General features: G+C 53.0%; 1 protein-coding gene across 1 annotated transcript; it reads left to right on the top strand.

The window, feature by feature from the left end:
• Positions 1-7,220: 7,220 nt before the first annotated feature.
• Positions 7,221-13,625, top strand: VRTN (vertebrae development associated). The gene is made up of 2 exons (XM_056493154.1): positions 7,221-7,333; positions 10,685-13,625. The coding sequence occupies exon 2, from the start codon at positions 10,686-10,688 to the stop codon at positions 12,708-12,710; it is 2,025 nt and encodes a 674-aa protein (XP_056349129.1). The 5' UTR covers positions 7,221-7,333; position 10,685; the 3' UTR covers positions 12,711-13,625.
• Positions 13,626-20,216: the final 6,591 nt, after the last annotated feature.

The following is a 20,216-nucleotide window of genomic DNA, read 5'->3' on the forward strand; positions in this document are numbered from 1 at the left end:
GAGCGCCCCCTGGCGGCAACACCGCGGGCACAGCGCCCCCTGCCGGCCGTGCGCGTGTCGCGCTCAGCGCCCGCCCCGGCCGCCCGGTCCTTCAAGGCCGAGCAGGACGGGCCGTCCCATACCAACAATTTTTATTTTTTTTTTCAGGTTTGGACTAGAATCTGGTTTCATAACCCAAAACTCTGAGTTATGAAGTATTTCAGAACACGTAAATTTCTGGACAAGCCTGACGATTAGAGATGAGAGATGCTAGGAGCTGTCATGCCTTCTTTACTAGTGTGTCTCTCACCTACCATCCTGTTGATGCCATTTCTTCTGCAGAGCCTTTGGGCTTCTGCATGTACCCTGTGGGTCCCTCTTCCCATATGCCTAGTAGTTTTGTTCTCCTGCCAGTTCCCTGCCTCCCAGCTCTTCTTCTCTTGCTTCATCCTCATCTCCTTCATTTTTGCTCTGCTGCTACCTGCTTAGTGGTACCGATAATTCATACTTCACAAAATCAGTGTATATGCTCTCAGGGATGAAAGAAGACACATCAGTGTGTTTCCTCAGCAAATGGCCTTGTCTTTAAGCAGTGTCCCTTTCTCCTTGCCCTCATCTCCCTTCTCTCAGCTCTTTTGGAATTCACAATGCTATCAGTCATACCTAAAGGTTAAGCTCCAGAGGGCAGAGATCAGCCCTGTGAAAACCTGATCTCAGTGATGACTAACTTTTATGTTAAAAGAATCATGGGGTTTTTTTCCTCAGCTGTTGCATCAGACCTGGGTGATGGTGGCTCCTAGGCAGTCACATCCTCTCATGGGGCAGTACTGCAGCTGTGGCAATTGTGTGTGTCACCTTGTCAGCGCTTACCAGGATTGAACTCACTCCTTTGCTCTGTTGTCCACTTTATGATGAGGGGATATTTCTTCCCTTCCTTCCTCGACTGATGAAATGGCTTTCCAGTATCAGAGGAGTCAGAGGATCTAACACAGAGATGAGATGGCCACAACTGTCTATCCCAAGCCTGCCCTCCTACTTCTTCCTTCTCCCTGCCCTTTGTTCTGTCACTGGCACCCCACGACCTCCACCTGATAAAGCACACGCTGTGAGCTCCCTTTGGCGTATCAGCTTCACGATTTTTCCTGGGAACCCTCTTAAGGCAGCCAAGATCAAGAACAAAAGAGAAGTGCTTTCTCGGTGCCTCTCCACCCCCCTCTGAGGCTGTGCCCTAGACACTCAGCTGCTGTCAGCACAGAAACATTTACATCTTTTACAGCACTCCAGCTCTACTTCTCACGTTTCTCCCCCAGCAAACACCATGGCCATTTCAGTGTGTGCCTGGGGGCAGGGCTTGGGAAAGGACTGGGGAATCACAACTTGAGCAGAGTTTTATGGGTCTGTTTGCAGTGAAGAGCCGTATCTCAGCTCCCTGACTAGCTACAGACCCAAGAGAAACCTCCTCTGCATTGCTAACCTGTCATCAAAGTGTATGCCATGAATCCAAGGAAGCAAGAGCTGGGCCTGGCTTGCTAGGTCCTGGGCTCCTTGAGGCAGTGCAAGTTGATTCCTTGTGGTATTTAACTGCATCCCCATCTGCTCCTGCTTGCTAGGTGTGAAACATCCCATCCCCCACCCTCCCCTGTCTGTTCCATGCATTTTTGCATGCCCTGGACCAGTGAAGGAAGCCAGATCCTTCTGCATCCCTGTCCTCTCAGCCCTGGCTCACGTTTTTCCCCATTGCCCCTCTGTGTTTCCATTTGCCTGTGGTCCCTCTCTGCCTGCTAGCCTGTAGCTGGGATGCAGGGAGAAGCCTGACAAACCCGTCTTTTGCTGCCTTTGTGTGGTAAGTGGTCCTGGGTGTTCTCTGAAGTAAGCAGCAGCTTCTGTCATCACAGAAAGAAACAAAGCTGCAGCCTTGAATCTGTAGCTTGCTTTCCCTCTTTCCCAGGTCTTTCTTAATGCTGCTGGCTTTGTGTGATGTTGCGTAATGAAGCACTACCAGAAGATTATCCCCTTCCTGGGCTTTCCAAAACTGAATCCACCATTTCCTGCCCATGTTTCCCATTTCTGGTCTCCTCATAGGTACCTGTCCTCACCAGAGCTTGCAGTTTCTTTAGTATGGGATCACCTATGAGCTTTGGCCCTCTGTCAGACCATTAATAAGGAAGGGTAATGAAAACTCCCATCCTGAGTTTCAGCTCTGTCTATATTTGGGTGTGAACTAAACCAGCTAATTTTCAGGTGGATCAGCAAGCTGAACTGACAGAGTCCCTCACAGTCCTGTGCCACCCCAAAGCAGAGGGTGGGAATGGGAAACCAAGGGGGAGCAAACAGCAGAGGCCAGGCTCAGCATGGCTTAAACCTCCATGGAGCCGCACCACGGGCTCCTGCTGTGATATCTTAATGATTCTGCCTTTTCCCTTCTCCACACTCTGTGTCTTAATTAGCCTTTCCCCCTCCTGTGGGCCAAACTGCTCTGCTTTCTTTTCAATCCTCCTTCCTTGTGCTTTGCCTCTAGTGTCTTTCTACTGTACACTTCAAAGGCTTTGCTTGCTGCATCTCCCCCACGCAGGCATTGGCTGGTAACACCCCCAAAGCAAGCCAGGTATGCCATGAACTCAAAGTCATCCAAACGGTTTTGGGCCCTTTGGATCTGGGTAAGAAGCAGGCATGGGGGAGGAAAGGTCAAGGATTTTCAGCATTTCACCTATGAGAAGAACTATTAGTAACACAGGAAAAAAACAAAGGGGGAAAAGGGACCCCCTCCTCCACCCACCCTCCCCAGAGGAGAGCCCGCTGAGGGCAGAGTGCTTTTATGTGCAAGTGGGAGGGAAGGAGAGTGTTAGGGCTTCAGAGGGAAATGCTTTGATCTTGACTTTGAATCTCCTTCAGTTCCCAGGCTCTCCCCCACTCTCCCACCTATGGCCAGGACCCAGGATGCAGCCAGGATTCCTAGTCCTTGCTCAGTGCTATGGTACTTCACTTGCTGTTTCACAATTAACTTCCTCATGTGCACCTGAGAGCCTCACAGAGGCCTTGTGGGGCAAGAGCACAGTGCCAACACCAAGTTCAAACTTTCTCTCCCATCTCACAGAATGGGAAGAAAAAGGGAGCCCAGTTGGACAGAAACCAGAAGGGAAAAGAGTCTCAAGATGAGCAGAGGTGAATTAGAGATGAGACCTACTGTCAAGGCTCTGGTACCTCAGGGCAGGGGGAAGGCAGACCAGCTGTCCTGTGTGTCCTGGTACATTGGACTGGTCAGTGCTAACCATGACCCAGAAGATGAGCTGGGAATCAATAACCACTGGGAGAGAGGTAGGGAGTGGCTCTCAGGAGACATCACTGATGTCCCCTGGTCCCACAAAGAGTTATTTTAACTTGGAGACGGGAGAACAGCAATGAGATCCCTTGGTGTTCTCTGCAGGATGGGAAGGGGGTGGCACTGATGGGAGCTGGAGAATGATCCTGAGTTCTGATTCAATTCAAAGGAAGAGGACGATATGGTGTGGGAGAGACTTAGGGGCCTCCAGTCTCTTGTCCAAAGTGGAATCTAATGTGTAGGCAAGCTCCCCACTTCCCTTGGGAGATGAAATTCCTGACTGGGCCTTGCCCTTAAGTTGTCTTAAAGTTCAGGCCAAATACTTCTGGCGTCTGTGTTGCCCCTTTTTTCTTAGCTGAAGTCACTCCTGTTAACTGCTCTCTCTTGCTGAGGTTGATGCACTTGAATATCCCTGCCTGCCAGTTCTCACTTCAGCACCACTAAATAGATTTTTTCCTCTCATAATCTCCTATTTATAATTCAATCACTCCAGTTCAGCCACTCCTGGCTGAAAACTTCCTATAGTTTGTTACTTTCCTTTCAATGTGATTGAGCAGACCTGTCTGCTGGTGTCCAGCATGGTCCTGGGCATGCACAGACCAGAGCTCACAGGGCTTCTCTGCAGAGCCCAACCATTGCTCTCTCTGAGCATCACTTTCAGGGCTTCAGCACAGACATGAGGCAGTGGGTTCAAAGGTGGTTTCAGGTCCTGGGAATGAAAAATACCAGATAATGTGAATGCCAAAACAGGACTTCTGTCACTCACAGTAAACAAGTTACCACAAAAATTGTAGTGAACTCCATGTTTTCCAGGTCTCTATTGGGCAATATCAAACCAGAACCCCTTGAACTTCTTTCTCCCTACAACTGGTGGGCATATTGCAGCTGCAGCAACCCGATTTATGTTGCCAGTTCAGGCTACAAGCTCTGCTCATTGCTCTTTCGTTGTGGAGCAGTGCCAGGCACTGGAGAGAAAGCAGCCAAGACAGTAGACACTTAGGACCCTCCTAGAAGCTCCCATGCTCTCATTTCCACCTGTCCCTCTACAGTCCCAGCTCCCCTGATTTCCCAGAGAGATTCAAATTCTGCAGTGCTCTGGAGGGAGAAAAGTGGGAAAAACAGAACCAGGCACCAGCAATGGCTCTAAGAGGATGGACATGTCAATTTACCCTATGTATAGGTCATAAATGGGTCATAAAATAGTATGGGTCAACATTTTCCAGCTTCAGAAGTGGTTTTGGCAACTGATCCACAGTTGTACCTGCCCCAAATGGCATTTGACTGCCCAATGTTTCAGTTACATCCCATTCTATCTGAATAGTCTTGTCTGGTCCACCCATGGACAGCCCTGCAGTAGGTAGGGTGTTCTGACTCCCTCCACTCCTGGACATCCCCTAGGTGGGACTAGGGAACTTTCCTGATGGGGTGGATAGCTGAGTGTTTAAATATTGTCCCCATGTGTGGCACTGTCAAGGTTGTCACATGCCAGTGACAGAACCAGAGCAAGCCCTGTCTTATTATACAAGAACTCAGCACCAAGTCCTTGATACATCCTTCTTCATGAGGTTCAAGTCAACAAGAATTCCATCTGCTGAACAAAGAGGTTGCTCTTAACCTGGGAGGACTCAAAACTTGGAGCAGTAAAACCTGCCTTACAGCATGTCTGGTGCCTGGAGACCCCCCACAGCTGGACATCTCTGCACCTTTTCTCTGAGCCCTGGCTGGGAGAGATGGGCTGCAAGCAGGCAGGTTAAAACGCAGCAGACAGAAAAGCTGCTGGCAGCCATAGCTAAACTGCAAAGGTCTCCATGGCTGTAATGCTGAAGCATCCTGCACCAAAGCAGGAAGCACTCTGGTCCCCCACTGAACTCCTCCAAGGAACAGAAAAATGCTAACTACTTGTTTATAAGCTGGAAGGGAGTGTGTGCAGTCATCTGCATAACAGAACTGCCCAAGCTGTCTCTTTGTGTGTTTTCCAGCTCCTATGTTAATCACTGACCCTGCTGACTCTGGCATTTACCAGTGTCTCACTGCTCTGTGAGCACTACTTTGCATTTGCAACCGAAGAAGTTAAAAGGATGAAGGATGGGAAGGGAAGCTTAGCAGCTGTGGATATGAACAGCAGCCTGCCAGAGGGGAAAAGAGCCAGGACTGGACAGGTCAATAGAGAAAGTGGAGCTGGCTTTGAAAGTTTTTCTGAAGGGGATAAAGCTCATCAGGGAATGGTTTAGGTCTCTCTTCCTTGCCCTGTAGCTTCTCTGTGTCCAGTGAGAGAGACCTGTTTGAGTCCTGAAGGCCAGAGTTCAGTGTCACCTAATTGAGGCTGGGAGGACTCTCAAGCAGCCAGTCCACAGCTTCCAGGGAACCCTCCTTGCCTGGCCTCCCTCTGCATTCCTAGGATCAAATGTGAGACAAGAGAAGTGGGAAAAAATGCTCTGGGATATGTGCTTCTGGGCAGTGAAGGTATGCCTTGGTTTGTGTGGCAATGCTTGCCCCTGGACTGCGGTGGAAGGGAAGGCAGCAGGAGAGGCAGCTGGACACATTTACCCTTTGAAACATGTGTTTAGTTGCTTCCTGAATTGCACAGGGATCCTATACATGGTGTTTCTGAGCCCTCCTGCCCTCTCATTGCCAAATGCTGCACCATAAATGAGTGACACAGGGAGGCTGCCCAAGGGCAGAGGCATGCAGGGCAGGAAACCCTTGCTTTCTCTGGCATCAGGAGTTACTTTGTGCCCCTCACTGGGTTTGGGGGCAATTGTGGCAGGTTTCAAGCTGGTCCCCAGGCTGGGGAGAAGGAGAGGAAATTAGATACTGCCTGCAACCAGAGCTACACACACAGGGGACATGAGGCACCGACACAGTTAGTGAAGATCCCAGCTCTTACCTCTTGACCAAACTATGACCCCTGTCATTAAAATGCACCCAGGCCTCACACCCAAGACCAAATGGGCTCCTTGGGCTTCTGTTTTGGGGTGGTGTAGGTTGGGATGAAACAGGTACTGGAGGAAGCTCTAGAGTTCTGGACACGTGAAGAGGGTGGAGGTGATGTTGCCAGCTTAGCAGTGCTGGAGCGATGCTGGAGAGAGGTGCCTGATGTGCTGGTTGTTTGCACAGCCTCACGTGATGCCCAAGAGACAGGATGAAGCCATTGTGAGAGCAGGAGTTAAGGAGAGGGATCTTGGCCCCGAGATTAGGCTGAGGACACAGCAGGGCAGAGATAATAGGGAGAAGGAGAGCTCCACTGAGGGCCCAGGCACCCGCAGGCAGATATAAGGCTGTCCAGGAGGCTGCCCAGACCTGAGGCCAAGGGAAAAGGTTTCTGTCATTTGACAAATGAGAAGGTTTTGACGGGCAGCTTTGTCTGCCTTAGGAGCCCAGGGGTCCCACCAGCCTGGCCTTGTTGGTGAAAGGGGCACCACTTGGGAAGGAGAGAGAAAGGGCTAGTGGGGCAGAAGGACCGTGGCCTCGTCAGGAGCAAGCCAGGAGGAAGGAGCAAACACACATATAGGCTGTGCCAACGCTGGGACTGCAGTGACACCCTCCTGGGACCTGCCTGCTCCGAGTGGGACACGATGGGTGCCCCACGCGGGCGCCCAGCTCCCACGCCGTGGTCCCCGTGGGCTCCGCCACTCGCCAAGGGGCTGCGAGCCCGGGGATGCTTCGGGGCGCAGCGGGACAGGGCGGCCCGAGGCGGCGGGCCCTTTAAGTGCGGCGGCGGCGGCACAATGGCCATTATCACTTTAGCTTTGGAAGTGACCCCCGGCCCGCTCCGCTTTCATCTGGGCCGGGGCCGCGGGGATGGTCCGCTTCCTGGCGGGGGAGGGGAGGGCGGGGGCCGGCGGGGAGGGGAGGGGAGGGGCGGCCCGGCCCGGCTCGGCCCGGCCCGGCGCCGCACGCGGCCGCCCGCTCCCGGGGGTCACTGCGGGGCTGGCACCGGGGCGGCCGCGGCTCCGCGCCGCTTCCTGCCGCCGCCCTTAAAGGTGCGGGGCGGCCCGGGGCGCGGGCTGGGCGTGACTTGACCCGCGGAGTCAGGTGAGTGCGGAGCCGTGCTGGGCGCCGTCGGGGCCGCGGCTCCTCGGCATCCCTTCCAAACCCGCGGGTGTCCCGCTGTGGCGGCACCATCCCCGCCCGGGCGTCCCGTCCCGTCCTGCCCTCGGTCTGCGCTCGGCAGCTGCCTGGGCACCGGCGGCCTCTCCCCCGGCCCGGGGCTGTGTGTCCCTTTGTCTCCCGGCGAGGGGAGCGGCCGCCCGTGCTCCCACCCGGGTGCGGGGCCGTGCCTGTCGCGGGGCAGCCGCGCAGAGCCGCCTCCGCCGCCTCGGGAGAGCCGCGAGCAGCGCGGTGCCCGGGGCTGCGGGTGTCTGTCAGGCTTTCCGTGCCCCCGCCCGAGGGGCGGACGGAGCCGGGCTTGGCTGCAGCGCTTCGGCCTAGGTTAAGGTGGGTCTGAGGCTTTTCCCTCCCCCGGTGAGCGACGTTCCGTGTGTGAGCTTCGGTGGACATGTGGATGTTGGCGGATGGAGCAGGCATCCTGCTGCCTTTGCCGCTCATCGCTGGAGCTGCTCCGGTGATATTTCTAGACAGCTCCACACTTCTGTGCTCCTGCTGTACGGTCCCTGTGGTTCAAATGTCCTTCTCTCAAATGAGAGCCTTTCCCTCTGGGGTGGCCTGACCCCACAGCTGGGGCTGGGAAGTGAGCCACTTAACCCAGGTGCGCTGGGGAGGATGGACACCCCTGCTCCTCTGGGGCACCAGGGGTCCTGGGCAGCTGGGGCTGAAGTCTCCTGAATTCCTGCTGGTGGGAGTATTTTTTGGGACTGGCTAGGGGAACTTGCACTACTGGATGCCACCAGCCATCAGTTTAGGTGAGGGAATGTGACCTGCAACTGTTTCCTTATCTGTTACAATGCAAAAGCAGCCAGGTTAGGTAAAACCTTTATCAGCAGCAAAAAGCTCCCTTAGTTACTTACCTCTTGGTGCTGAGGTGGTTTAGTGAACACTTGTCTGCCGTGTTCAGCATGCTTCCCTGGGGCTGTGCAGGGAGAAGTGTTCCCTTTGCATCAAGTCCTCTGCTGAGAGCTGCTGGGTTTGATCTGGCCATGAACCAAACCCCCCAGCTTGTCTGACTTCTGCTTCTGATTTACCCAAGCCCCTCTCCACCTGCCCCAGGAACTCCCTGCTGCTGATTCAGCTGTGGGTTTTGCCTTAGATTGCTCTGGGCAGCAGGAGCTGACAGTGACATTGAGGCTGTGGATTTATTGCTGGAGAAAAGGATTAATGGCCATTAAGTTGTGCTTCCAGGTCTCCCTCTCTCTATCTCCCCCAGTCTATAAGAGGGTGGGAAATGCCCACTAGGATAGAAATAGGTTGTTGCTGATGCTTTCTAGCCTATGTCAACTATGTCCTCACCCGCTCTAGGGTGTAAAAAGTCTGTCTTGCCTTTCCTGGCTCTTCAGGTGGGACAGTGCTCAGCAGACCTTGGCTGCTGCAAGGGGAGATGGCTGATCCCTAAAGCATTTGACAGACCACAGACAAGGAGGACTTGGGCTCTGTCAGCCCTATAGTTGTCCTGAGTTGTGCCTTTGTTTCAGCTCATGTCACTCAACATAGACTTAGTCAAAATTTCTATAAACTACTGTAAATTTCTACAAAATTCTAGGAAAATAGCAGACGTGAAGTGGCAAATCCACACCTTCTCACACCAGGATTTTAGGACTAGTTTGTCTTCCCTGCATCACAGCTGTGTGTATTCTCTTGTGTTTGTCTCTAGTAACTGATGCCCTGTGGGAGCAGCTGTAAGAATGTTCTGGCCTCTGACATGCAGGAGATTGTGGAGGAGTTTGGAGCAGGGGAAGGGATGCAATTTGTGACTACCTGTGATTAAAGGCAAGGGGCAGCTGTGGCAGCAGCAGCACAGAGCCTCCTCCTGATGAAGAGCTCGTATGTGTCTGTGTGATTCTGTTGCACCTCATGTGGTTTGGTCATGGCTGGAGGCCATAGATGTTATAGCACTAATAAACATATCTGTAGCAGGGCTGAAAATTGGGAGAGTTCAGGAAGGACATCTCCTTTACTGTAGAGCTGCTGCTTTTCCTGCCTCTGCTGTTCCTCATGTACCCACAGAGCTGTGAGTGCACAGTGACACCTGTGAAGTGTGGAGAGAAGGTGAGCTCTGGCTGAGCAGGCTGCAAAGTGATGCTGTACATATTGCACATGATATGAGAATGAAGCTTAGAAGAAAATGAAGGAGGTTTGGCTTCTTGAGTGAGGTGCTGTGGTCCCTGGGAGGAACCTGGCTCAAGAGGGAGAGAGTAGGCTGGCTGGGGAAGAGGCCTGAGCTGGCTGGCAGTGAAAGGATGCTGAAGAGGGCTGTGCTGATGAAGCTGGAGCTAAGAGCTGTGCAGCCATTATGAAAGCCCCTGGGAGTGGTGGGGACAGAACCACATAGGAATCCAAAAGCTGAACAAAGAGGGCAGTGCAGGTTTGACTCTTTGTATATCATGAGTGAGAATTGGCATGTGGAGGGGGGAAGGTAGGACAGGACTGGGACCGGCTCAGGCAGGGAGGAGCACGCTCTAAAGACTCTGAAATACCCACTCAGTGCTTGCACTCTGCCTGTACTTTTGGGTTGCCTCCTGCCTGGTAGCTCTAGAAGCTCTCCTTTTGTGCCTTCTCTTTAGCTGGTGGTGTGTGTTGGCTGAGCAGCAAGTGACACCTAGTGTCGGCTCATGCAGCAGTAGCTGTGTCTTGGGCTGGCTCTGTCACTTCCATCCCAGGTTCTGTGACAGTTTTTGGTGCATGCAGTGGGTGCAGATGCAGTGCCCTGCTCTGAGGGAGAGGGCAAGCTTCTTACCCCTTCTGTTGAGTTTGAACAGCTTGAGCCAGGTGTGTCCATGGCCCCACACAGGGTGGTTCTGTGGTCCTTTCTTGCAGAAATGATGAACATTTTCCCTTTGAGGGAAACTTTTCTCTCTGGGTGCTGGTAGGGGAGTAGTAAAATGGAAATGATGAAACTACTAGTGAGAGAGGTGGGTGTGGGGGTGATGCCAGGCCAAAGCCAGGCATGCAGTTGTAGGAGGTGACCTGGCTTCCTGTCCCATGGGTGCAGTCACTCCCTTAGTTTTGCTTTGACAAGTGGAGGCTGTGTGCCATATGTGCTGCCCACAGGAGGTCACTGGTGAGCAAGCTGAGCTCATGTCCCGCTCCCAGTTATGCCTGGGGAAGACCCAGGCTTCCTCTTTTGTCCTTCAAATGTGCATGGTGGCCTTTCCTTTACCTTTTTCCTGCATCCTGTGCTTTGGGCAGGAACTGGACCTGGAGGCCAGGCCGCTGCCTGTCTGGAGTGTGCACTTCATCTCCAGTAACTTCTTTCTATTTGCCATCCTTCAGGATGATCCAGAGGCACCAGCTGGTGCAGTCTGTGCTGCAGGAGCTACAGGAAGCCACCGAATGCTTTGGTCTGGAGGGCCTTACCAGTGCTGCGCTGGAGGCAGAGAGGACCTTGTCATCTTTTTCCCTACCTGGCTACTGTGGGAGTCAGTTCCAAGAGGAGCTGGAGGTTGACCGGGTAGCCAGGAGCCTCTATCCTGAGGATGCCCCAAGTAACATGCTGCCCCTCGTTTGCAAAGGTGAGGGAAACCGCCTCTTTGAGGCTGCCAGTGTGCTGCTCTGGGGCAACCCCAGCCTCAGCCTGGAGCTGCAGGTGCGTACTGTGGTGGAGATGCTGCTGCACAAACAATACTACTTGAATGGCATGATTGATTCCAAAGTGATGCTGCAGGCTGCCCGCTACTCCCTCTGCACGGAGGAGACCCCGGAGATGACCAGCCTCCCCATGGCTATCCTGGAAGCCATCTTTGATGCTGATATCAAAGCTACCTGTTTTCCTGGCACCTTTGCCAACATGTGGCACGTCTATGCTCTTGCCTCAGTACTGCAGTGTAACATCTACTCCATCTATCCCATGAGCAACCTGAAGATCCGACCCTATTTTAACCGGCTCATCCGGCCCAGGAAGTGTGGCCCACGAACCTCCACGCTGCACATCATGTGGTCGGGGCAGCAGCTCTCCCGGCAGGTCTTCAAAGCGCAGTACTTTGTGGCTGTGGTTGGCCTGGAGGAGCTGGAACCCACAGTGCCTTCACCAGAGCCTCCTGTCCAGCCCATGAAGACCCTTGAGCTGCTGAACAGTGACCCCCAGCTGACCTACTCCAACCTGCGTGACCGCTACAGCATTACCAAGAGCACCTTCTACCGCTGGAAGCGCCAGTCTCGGGAGCACCGGCAGAAAGCGGCTGCCAGGTTTGCAGCTAAACACTTCCTGCAGTCCTGCTTTCAGGAGGGCAATGTCATCCCCCTCCAGCACTTCCGACAGATGTTTCCAGAAATCTCCCGATCCACGTACTATGCCTGGAAGCATGAGATGCAGAGCATGGTCAACGGTGATGCCTCTGCTCTGTCTGAGGCCCACAGGTTGCAGGAACTTCACAGGGTTGTCCCAAGAAAGGCTGATGTGAATGAGCCAGCAAATCCTCAGGGGAGCTTAAAATCCTCAAGTCCTTCCCTAGATCCCATTCAAGCAGGAATCTTTATGCAAGGAGCCAAATCCTACCTGGAGAAATGCATTTCCATGAACACTCTGGTGCCTTACAGATGCTTCAAACGCAGCTTCCCTGGCATCTCCAGGTCCACTTACTATAACTGGCGAAGAAAAGCAATCAAGGAGAACCCCAACTTCAAACACCCTCAGTCACCCTTGGATAACCAGAAAACTGTAGCTATAGGAAAGCCATTCCTGCAGAAGCCAAGCAGTGTGCCTATTAGGAAGAGACGGAATGGAGACCGGCCAGCATCCAGGAGTCTCCTGCAGCTCCATCCTTCTCTGTGCTGGAGGAAGCAGCTGCGAGATGCGGCCAGGAGGCAGGTCCAGCAGTGGCAGCTGCCCTTCTGCAAGTACCGCCTGCGCTATCCGTCTCTCTCCTCCACAGCCTACTGGTTTTGGAAGGGCAGTGGCCAAACCATTTGGCAGCATCGCCTGCCCTGGAGCAGCTCCAGCCTGCCACTGAACCGTGTGGCTTCCCTGGCACCTCCGAGAGCAGAGCCAGGTCTTAAACCACAGAGCCATTTGGAGGTGGCCACCAAGCACATAGATAAGCCGGTGCCTGCCGTGCCGTGCCACACCAGCGTTCCGGGCTGTGCCGTGTCGGAGAGAGCCAACAGCCGGATGTTCGTGATGGATGTGATCGCCACTGCCCAGTTCAAGGCACAGGCCAAGCTGTTCCTGCAGCAGCGCTTTGAGTCGAAGACCTTCCCAACCTACAAGGAGTTCAGTGCCCGCTTCCCGCTCACGGCCCGCTCCACCTACTACATGTGGAAGCGTGCCCTGCACGACGGGCTGACGCTGGTGGATGCCTGAGTGCCGGCTGCCTTGGCCACAGCTCCTCTGCTGATGTGCCCTTTGGCTCTCTGGTGCCGTGCCCAGGTTGGGGCCTTGCTAATTTTTGTTCTGGTTTGGTTTTGTTTTGTTCCTAGTCTCTGGCTTTCTTTTTTGTGTGGTTCAATCGGGTATGGGAGCATCCTCACAGTGCCTATTCCCAGAGGCTGGAGGAGTGGAAGGAGAAGGCATTGAGTATCCCAAGGAAGGGGCCAGATAATTTTCCTCTCTTTGTGCTTGGAGAATGAGCAAGGGAGGTAGTACTGTGTCATGGGATGCTGCTGGGCCTCATGAGATGGAGGACGTGAAAGTCTCTCTGCCCCAGGCAGTTGCTTGAACGAGTAATGTGGATGTGCAGGATGAGCATGGACGTGCCTAGCATCCCATCAGTGAGCAGAGTAGTACTGGCTCAGCTGTAGGTGGGCAAAAGTTTGGGGAGTGCTCAGGTTTACATAGGGAGCGTCGTTGGTCTGGGCTTTTCCCAGCTAAGGAGAATAAAAGCTTCACTTGCAATGAGTGAAGCTCTGGCTTTTGATACCTGCCTCTGGCTGCCCTGATCTTTCCTAGAGGGAGCAGAGGCTGGTACCTGAGGGGACTTGTTTGTGTCCTTACTGTAATCTGTATGCTGGGAATGCTAAGATAGCAGTCAGTGTCTTGCAGGCTCTGGAGTCTCTGACTTTCAGGTCTTATAGCAATAAACTTTTCATACAAACCTTTATTCTCTCAGCTGGCAGCTGCCTTACTTTTCTAGGGTCTCTCTTTGATGTCTAGGAGAATGCAGAGAAACTGCAACTTGTGTGCCCAGTGTCCCTGCATCCCCTGTGCTGTGCTGCAAGCAACATGGATGTGTGTGTCTCACTTGTAAGAAACCAAAGCAATAAAGACTCTTCCACTCCTAGTCTTGTGTGGTGTCTCACTCTCACTGCATGATTTCTAGGCAAGGCTTTCCCCTCCCTCTCTGCTTTCCAAAAACTGTCTAGTGGGCAGGGAGAGCCTGTGTGCCCCTCAATTCATGCTCCTGAGAAGATCATCTTCTGGTTCCTGGGGGGGAGTGTCTGCTGCTCTGGAGGCCTGGAGCTGTGCTCTCCCTGGTAAGAGCCTAAGGCTTGCCTTCCAGAACAGATGCAAGGCTGGAGATAACCCAGTGTGCACAGCCCTGTGTGGCAGCAGGGATGCAGAGACAATGTCTGAGATGTTGGTGGTCCTACCCTGAAGTGGTGGTGGTGTACTGGGAGGTTGAAACCAGCTGTTTGCACCTCTGCCCTGTGAGCATCTTGAGGTATAAGGCTGAGAAGGTCTCTGCCAGACTCCAAAAACCCTCATCCCCTCAGTGTGTGAGTTCTCCTGTGGTGTCTGTCAGCATGGCTGTGCAGGACTGAGCTGTAGGATGTCTAGGGCTGCCTGATATTACTGTGACAACTGCAGTACCTGGTCTTGCTTCCCAGGAAGTTGTCAAAATCAAAGCAACCTATAGATGTGGGGGGAGAGATTCCCAAGCTCTGCATTTACAAGGTCAGCAGGACTGAATCTTGTCTTACTCTCAGGCCTTTGACAGGGCATTATGAGCTTTGGTGACCATGTTAAGAGGAGATGCCATAACACTTGTGGTGTGTCTGTCCCAAATCCATGCCCCTGCTCTGCCCCACCTCCTCCTCCCAAACTTGCTCACAAATAACTTGTTTTTCCTTAAGGTCTTTGGAACCTGTCACTGTGAGGTGCAGAAGAAAGCTCAGCAGAGCTGTCTAGCATAGGGCTCCTCTGCTTAGGAGGCTCACAGGGAGTGAAGCCAGATTGTGTCAGGAACAGGACTGGGCTGCAGCAGCCTGCAGGAAAAAGGGGTGCTCAGGTTGTCCTGTGGTGGGGCAGCCATGTTAAACCAGCATCTGGGGCATGGCTTAAGAACCCATTTAGCTCCTTGTCCTTGGTGAAGGTGGGATCTCACCACTGCCCATCCAGTGCAGCATGTCCTCTGTGGTCCCAGAGCAGGGGTTCTGGGGCTCTTGCTGCTTTGGGAAGGGAGGCACACAAGGAGCAGGGAGCTGCCAAGCAGGGCTGTGTGCTGCTGCAGAGAGCCCTGGGCTCTGTGTTGGGAAGTAATTGAAGTAATTAGCTGCCAGGGAGGACTCATCCATGAGCTCCGCTGAGGGAGTCAGCTGGTAATTACTCCGGAAAGATTACCCATGTCTCCAAACTGCTGGAGGCTGGAGATAGCTGCTGTCAGCAGCAGTGGTGGTCGTGGCAGCAGCTGTGAAAATGGATGGAGGACTCCCAGAGTGTTCCCTGCCTTGCCTGAGCCAAGGGAAGCAGCAGGGAGGGTGGGTTTGCTGACAGTGGGTGCCAACATGGGCCCTATTGGGGTGGCTGTGAAGCTGAGGCAGGCGGTGCCTGACTGCAGAGTCGTGTGCTGGGGCATCCATCAGCATGACACAGTGCAAGGGGTGGTGGCCAGCTGCTGCTGGGGGCAGGTGGGCCTCAGGAGAGCCTGGGGGAGCCTTTGTGGTGTGGCCCAGTGCTCTGCAGGGTGAAGGAATGGCTTCTGCTTCACATCACCCAACTCTCCCTGAGCTGGGAGTGCTGTGTGCATCACACCTGGCCAGTTGCAGGATGAACCTCTTCTGGGTACTGGCCTCCACAACCCTTTGCAAGACACTTTTTAGAAGCCCTGGTGAAGAGGTTTAGGTGTAATGTTGGATCACTGCCAGTTGACACCACCAAATGGTAGGTGCTTGTTCATTACTGATGTTGGTTGTGGCTGAGTAGAGCTTAAATGGATGGGGGGGGAGGGATTTTAGCACTTGGTTTGTGAATGCCATGCTGCTCTCACACTGAGCTGGTGCTGGAAGGTGAGTTTGAGGCAGGCTCTGCTGCTCCACATAACACTGCCAGCTACCAGATGGTGAATCTCTCCCTTTGCACCTGGGCAGTGAGGTTTAGCTCAGGTGTCACCTCAACTCCTTCACAGACAGGTTCCTTTAAATACTGACCCCAGAAAAGAGGAAAATGAAAAGGTAACTGAAAAGCTGAGGCTGAGGGACTGCAAAGCACATGGGCACCAGCCTTTTGCTTACCTGTAATTCAGGGCTCTCCTCTGCCCTGCCACTAAGGCATCCCATTTGTATCCTTGGGGGAATGTGGAAGGTGGGCAATGCAGTGAAGCAGAGCTTGCCCAGGTGGGAATAGTTGATTATGCCCAAGCAAAGCTTTGGGGCACTTAGCTGATACATGTTAGCTCAGGCATGGCTTTGCCTCCAGGTTTTGCACAGGCAACTTGTTTGTTGGTGCAAAGAGCAATAGTGTTGGTCTCAAAAGCACATCGAGGTGGCAAAGGGGTTGCATTTCACAGGACAGCTCCTGTGCTTTGCTGGGATCATCAGAGTGGAGAAGTAGCAGCAGCAGGAAGATAAGAGAAGCCAGAGACACCATTCAAAACTGCTCATGAGCTGACAAGCATAGCAGCAATTCATTATCAAGAATATCTGTGTGCAGAGGGAAAAAAAGATAAGAAGGAAAAGAGGGGAAAAGGGATTTTTTTTATCAGTCCCCTGCATAATTCCCTCCATAGGTCCAGACTACAGGCAACTAGTGCAGCCAAGCCAACTCAGTTGTTCAAACAGAATCTCTTCCTCCTGTGCCCAGTGGTATCTGTGGGGAATCATCTGCCTCTGTCCCAGCCAGCCACTGCCAGGTCCTGTTCCCTGCTCTTCTACTGCCTGCTCTGCCTCCTTTCCATTAGAATTCATCTCATTTTCTGTGGCTGAAAATGTCTTCTGGAGTCCAGCTGTGGCCCATCACTGCCCTGCCATTATGCTTCATGAATATTTTTTGCTGAACCAATTATCCAAACATAAGATCTGCCTTTTTCATGTTGGAGAAATGGCTCAGGCCTTTCCCTGGGTGCTGCCAGCTGAGGACCTCCCTGCCTGCTGCAGCAATTCCTGCTGGCAACCCTTCACCACATTTCCCTGCATTTCATCCCATCTTCACCACTCCTGCCTTCAAGGTAGTCCAGTTTCTCTACTCTTCTGTATTTCAAAACCCTCCTAATTTGTCTCATTAGCAAATGACACTAAGGCTCCCCTCTTTCCTATGCCAGCTTGCTAGTGAAAATATGGAAGATCAATGCTCATATAGACCCTCAAGGATCTTGTCCTCCAGTCCAACTGATTTCCTAAAATATCCACAGCCCATTAATACCTGTCTTACCTTTCTTGGACCAGCCCCCACCTGACAACTCTTAGTGTGGTTCCATCCCAAGCCTGGCATTTTCCTTTACTGATCTCCCCATCCCTCTTCCATCACCTCAGTAGCTGTACTGCTGGGACAGGTAGGAGAGCTGTGGCAGGATGGACACACGCTCCTGCCAAACTCAGGTGCTTGAGAATGAAGCTTTATCTTCATGGCCTTTCTGTAAGTGCATGAGTCTGGGCAGGGAGCCTGCCTGGGTGGCAGAAGGGACCCCTTGCCCATTAGACTGTCCCTCAGCTCTCCATGGCAGGAGAAGGCAGCACTCTCTGCACTTTGACTTCTGTGAGAAACTGGGATTGATCCTGCCTGACATTTTGATTAAGCAACAAGATCTATTTAAAAATGAAGCCAGCAAATACTGAAAACTGGTTAAGTATTGTGTCCCCAAAAGCAGAGGGAGCAATTGCAGAGTGTCCCCACCTCGTGCCCTGTCCCCTCCTGACACCACTTGTCCTCTTGCCCCATGGGGACAGCTTCACCCCAGCAGTGTGTTCCAGCACATGGCTACCAGAGGCTGTGGGAGAGTGATCTGGTGCCTGCATGTGTGGTGAGAGGAGAGGCAGTGAAGCTCCTGATTTCCCAGATGCTGATGCCTGCCTGAGTGATAGCTCTTAATTGGCTTCTCTCTGCAAAAATCCTCTCCCACCAGCCCCAGGAGAGATGGCACTGCCACAGGCTGTGCCTCCCCATGCTCTCTACACTGCAGGCTGTTTTGGGAGCAAAGAGGAAAAGATAAACTAGGTGAAGAGATGCACTGCTACATGATTTTTAAAGTTTTTTTTTTACAGAAATAAAATTTTGCCCTGTCTCAGATAATTAGCTATTTCCTTCCTGGATTACTGTGAAGGGAAAACATTCACTATGCTATTAAGTGAGCCAAAGGACTCACTCTGCTTTTACTTCCCTGTGTCTCTTTTCTTACCATCCTCCAGATGAGAGATGGGGGTGAAATAAAGGCATTTCTGCTCCTCCAGCATGGTTTTAATCCCACCCCACTGATGGGTGCTGGTGAGAAGAGCAGATGGTGGCTTTGCCTCTGCAAGGGGCTTGTCCTCCCAGGGAGTGAGGGTTCTGGAGTGCAGCAGGAGGGACACCCCACAGCCTGCTCTGGGAGTTTGCACATCACCCACCTTGGGGCTGAGCCCAAGGAGGAGCAGGTGTGTGGGAGGACCAGTGTCCTGGTGGATCCCCTTGGCTGGGGACAGTGTCCTACAGGGGTTCTGAGTCCCCCACAACCACACCAGTTCCTTTCCCCTTTGCCATCCTCTCACCTCATCCCTGTGGGAAGAGGGGTGAGCTCCAGCATGGCCCCATCCCAGCACCCCCCAGCACCCCTTCCCAGCTCCTGTTGTAGCCACTGAGACTGCTTTGGCACCCCAGAGCACCTTCCAGGGGCAGCAGAGCAGGTGACAGCTCAGATGTATTGATCACTCAGATCTGTGCTGAGCTGCTGGTGCTTTTTCCCTCAGCAGCTTTCTTCCTGGCTGACCCCAGAAGGAGGCAGGATTCAAAGGCCACCCCCACCCTTGGCACAGGCTCCATCCACCCTGTCCTTAGCTGAGGAGAAAGACCCGCAGGAAGTGCTCACCTTGATGCTGTGGGGGCTGCAAAAGGAGCTCAAGCTGGAAGACAATGTGTTTTCCACTGCTGTGAAGAGAAACCAAACCCCAAAACACCTCAGACAGTGCTGCTCTGAGCTCCTGCCTGAGCAAGGAGCATCTCCAAGGCAGGGGAGGGATGGAGGGGATGTTCCACCAGTCCATGGATTGGGGCTGGCTTAGTGCCCAAGTCCTTGTCCTCACAGCAAGGAGGGCATCTGGGACACCTGGTCATGGCACTTCTGGCAGCCCAAAGGCCACAGTGTGTGTGAAATAAGAGGGGTGCTAGTGCACAGATTTGGGAAAGAGGGCAGGGAATGGGCTTTCTGGTGGCTGTCTGTCTGTCTCTCAGTGTCACTGGCTTAGGATGAAGGCTGGTAGCACTGGTGGGGCAACTGAGCCAGGGCATGGCCATTTGGGAGCAGTGGGGAGGAGGGTGATGGTCCAGGGCTGCTGAGGCCAGGGGGTTGAAATAGCTGTGCTGAGGGTGCCAGACAGTACCTGTGCTCACAGGGACAGGCACCTGCAGCCATCTGGTGGGGAACTTGGTTACAAACAGATGTCCTAACCATGACTGGAGAAGAGAGAGTTCTTCTGCTATGTCATGGAACTCTTCAGTACCACTTGCAGTTATTTTTTGGAAAGCTTTGGGATGCAGAGAAGGACAGCAGGTAACAGGACATCACTGTTTTACCAACCCTCTTCCACCCCCATCTCAGAGAGCCCCACAGTCTCCCTCATCAGCCACCAGAGATCTCACTTTGTCACCACTCCTCTACACAGACAAAGATCATCCTTGCACTTTCTGCCCTTTGCATCACCTCCCACAGCAGTGACCTGCCAGGCTCCCTCCATTCCTTCTCCTTTCTGGGCTGGACATGTTGCCAGGCCAGAACTTAAGGCTATTCCTCCTTGCCCCCAAATTTCTGAGTATCCCCTGTGGGATCTGGACCATTACAGAGCTCTGCTGCTGAGCTGAGGGTCCTGATTGGGAGAGGGAGCCCTTCTCTGGGAGGAAGGGGGTGAGGAGTCACTTCTTCCACACCCACTGGTAGAGCTTAGTTTAACTTTTTATTTTTTAAGCTCAGTCAAGTTTCTGGAGCTTGAACCTTCCCTGACTGCTGTGTCTTGTTGCCTTTTTGCTTCCTTCCCTTCTGCTTAGGCAGCTACAGCAGGCACTGTGAGTCTATAATAAGTTATTCAGCAGTGATCATGCTCTGCCTCAGATTTCAATTTCCACATGTTTCCCTTCAGGCTGTTTCCAACTAATTTCTCCATTTGCATAATGCCCCCCTTAGGGATGCTCTGGCACAGCCCCTTCTCCCCCGCTTTGACAAGTTCATCAGAGATTCAGGCTATTAGTGGAAAAGACTCTAATTCTGTTGGCCCTTTAGCCTGCTCCTTCCCCATGCATCCCCAATTAAAAAAAGACAAAGAAGCAGTTTGGGGTTCAGAGGGATGGAATGCCCGTGGGAAGTGGGCTCAAGACTGGCTGGACCCCCCACCCTTGGAAGCCCCTGGAGGGAACCAGCTGGAAGAATTAGAAATTCAGAAGCAAATGCTGTATCTTATTGTGGATTCTAGTCTGGCAGCCTAAATAATTTTGTCTGGACTAGAATCAGCTGGTACTCCCCACCCCTGCTGA

This window comes from Oenanthe melanoleuca, chromosome 5 (genome assembly GCF_029582105.1).
Source record: "Oenanthe melanoleuca isolate GR-GAL-2019-014 chromosome 5, OMel1.0, whole genome shotgun sequence".
NCBI lineage: Eukaryota > Metazoa > Chordata > Aves > Passeriformes > Muscicapidae > Oenanthe > Oenanthe melanoleuca.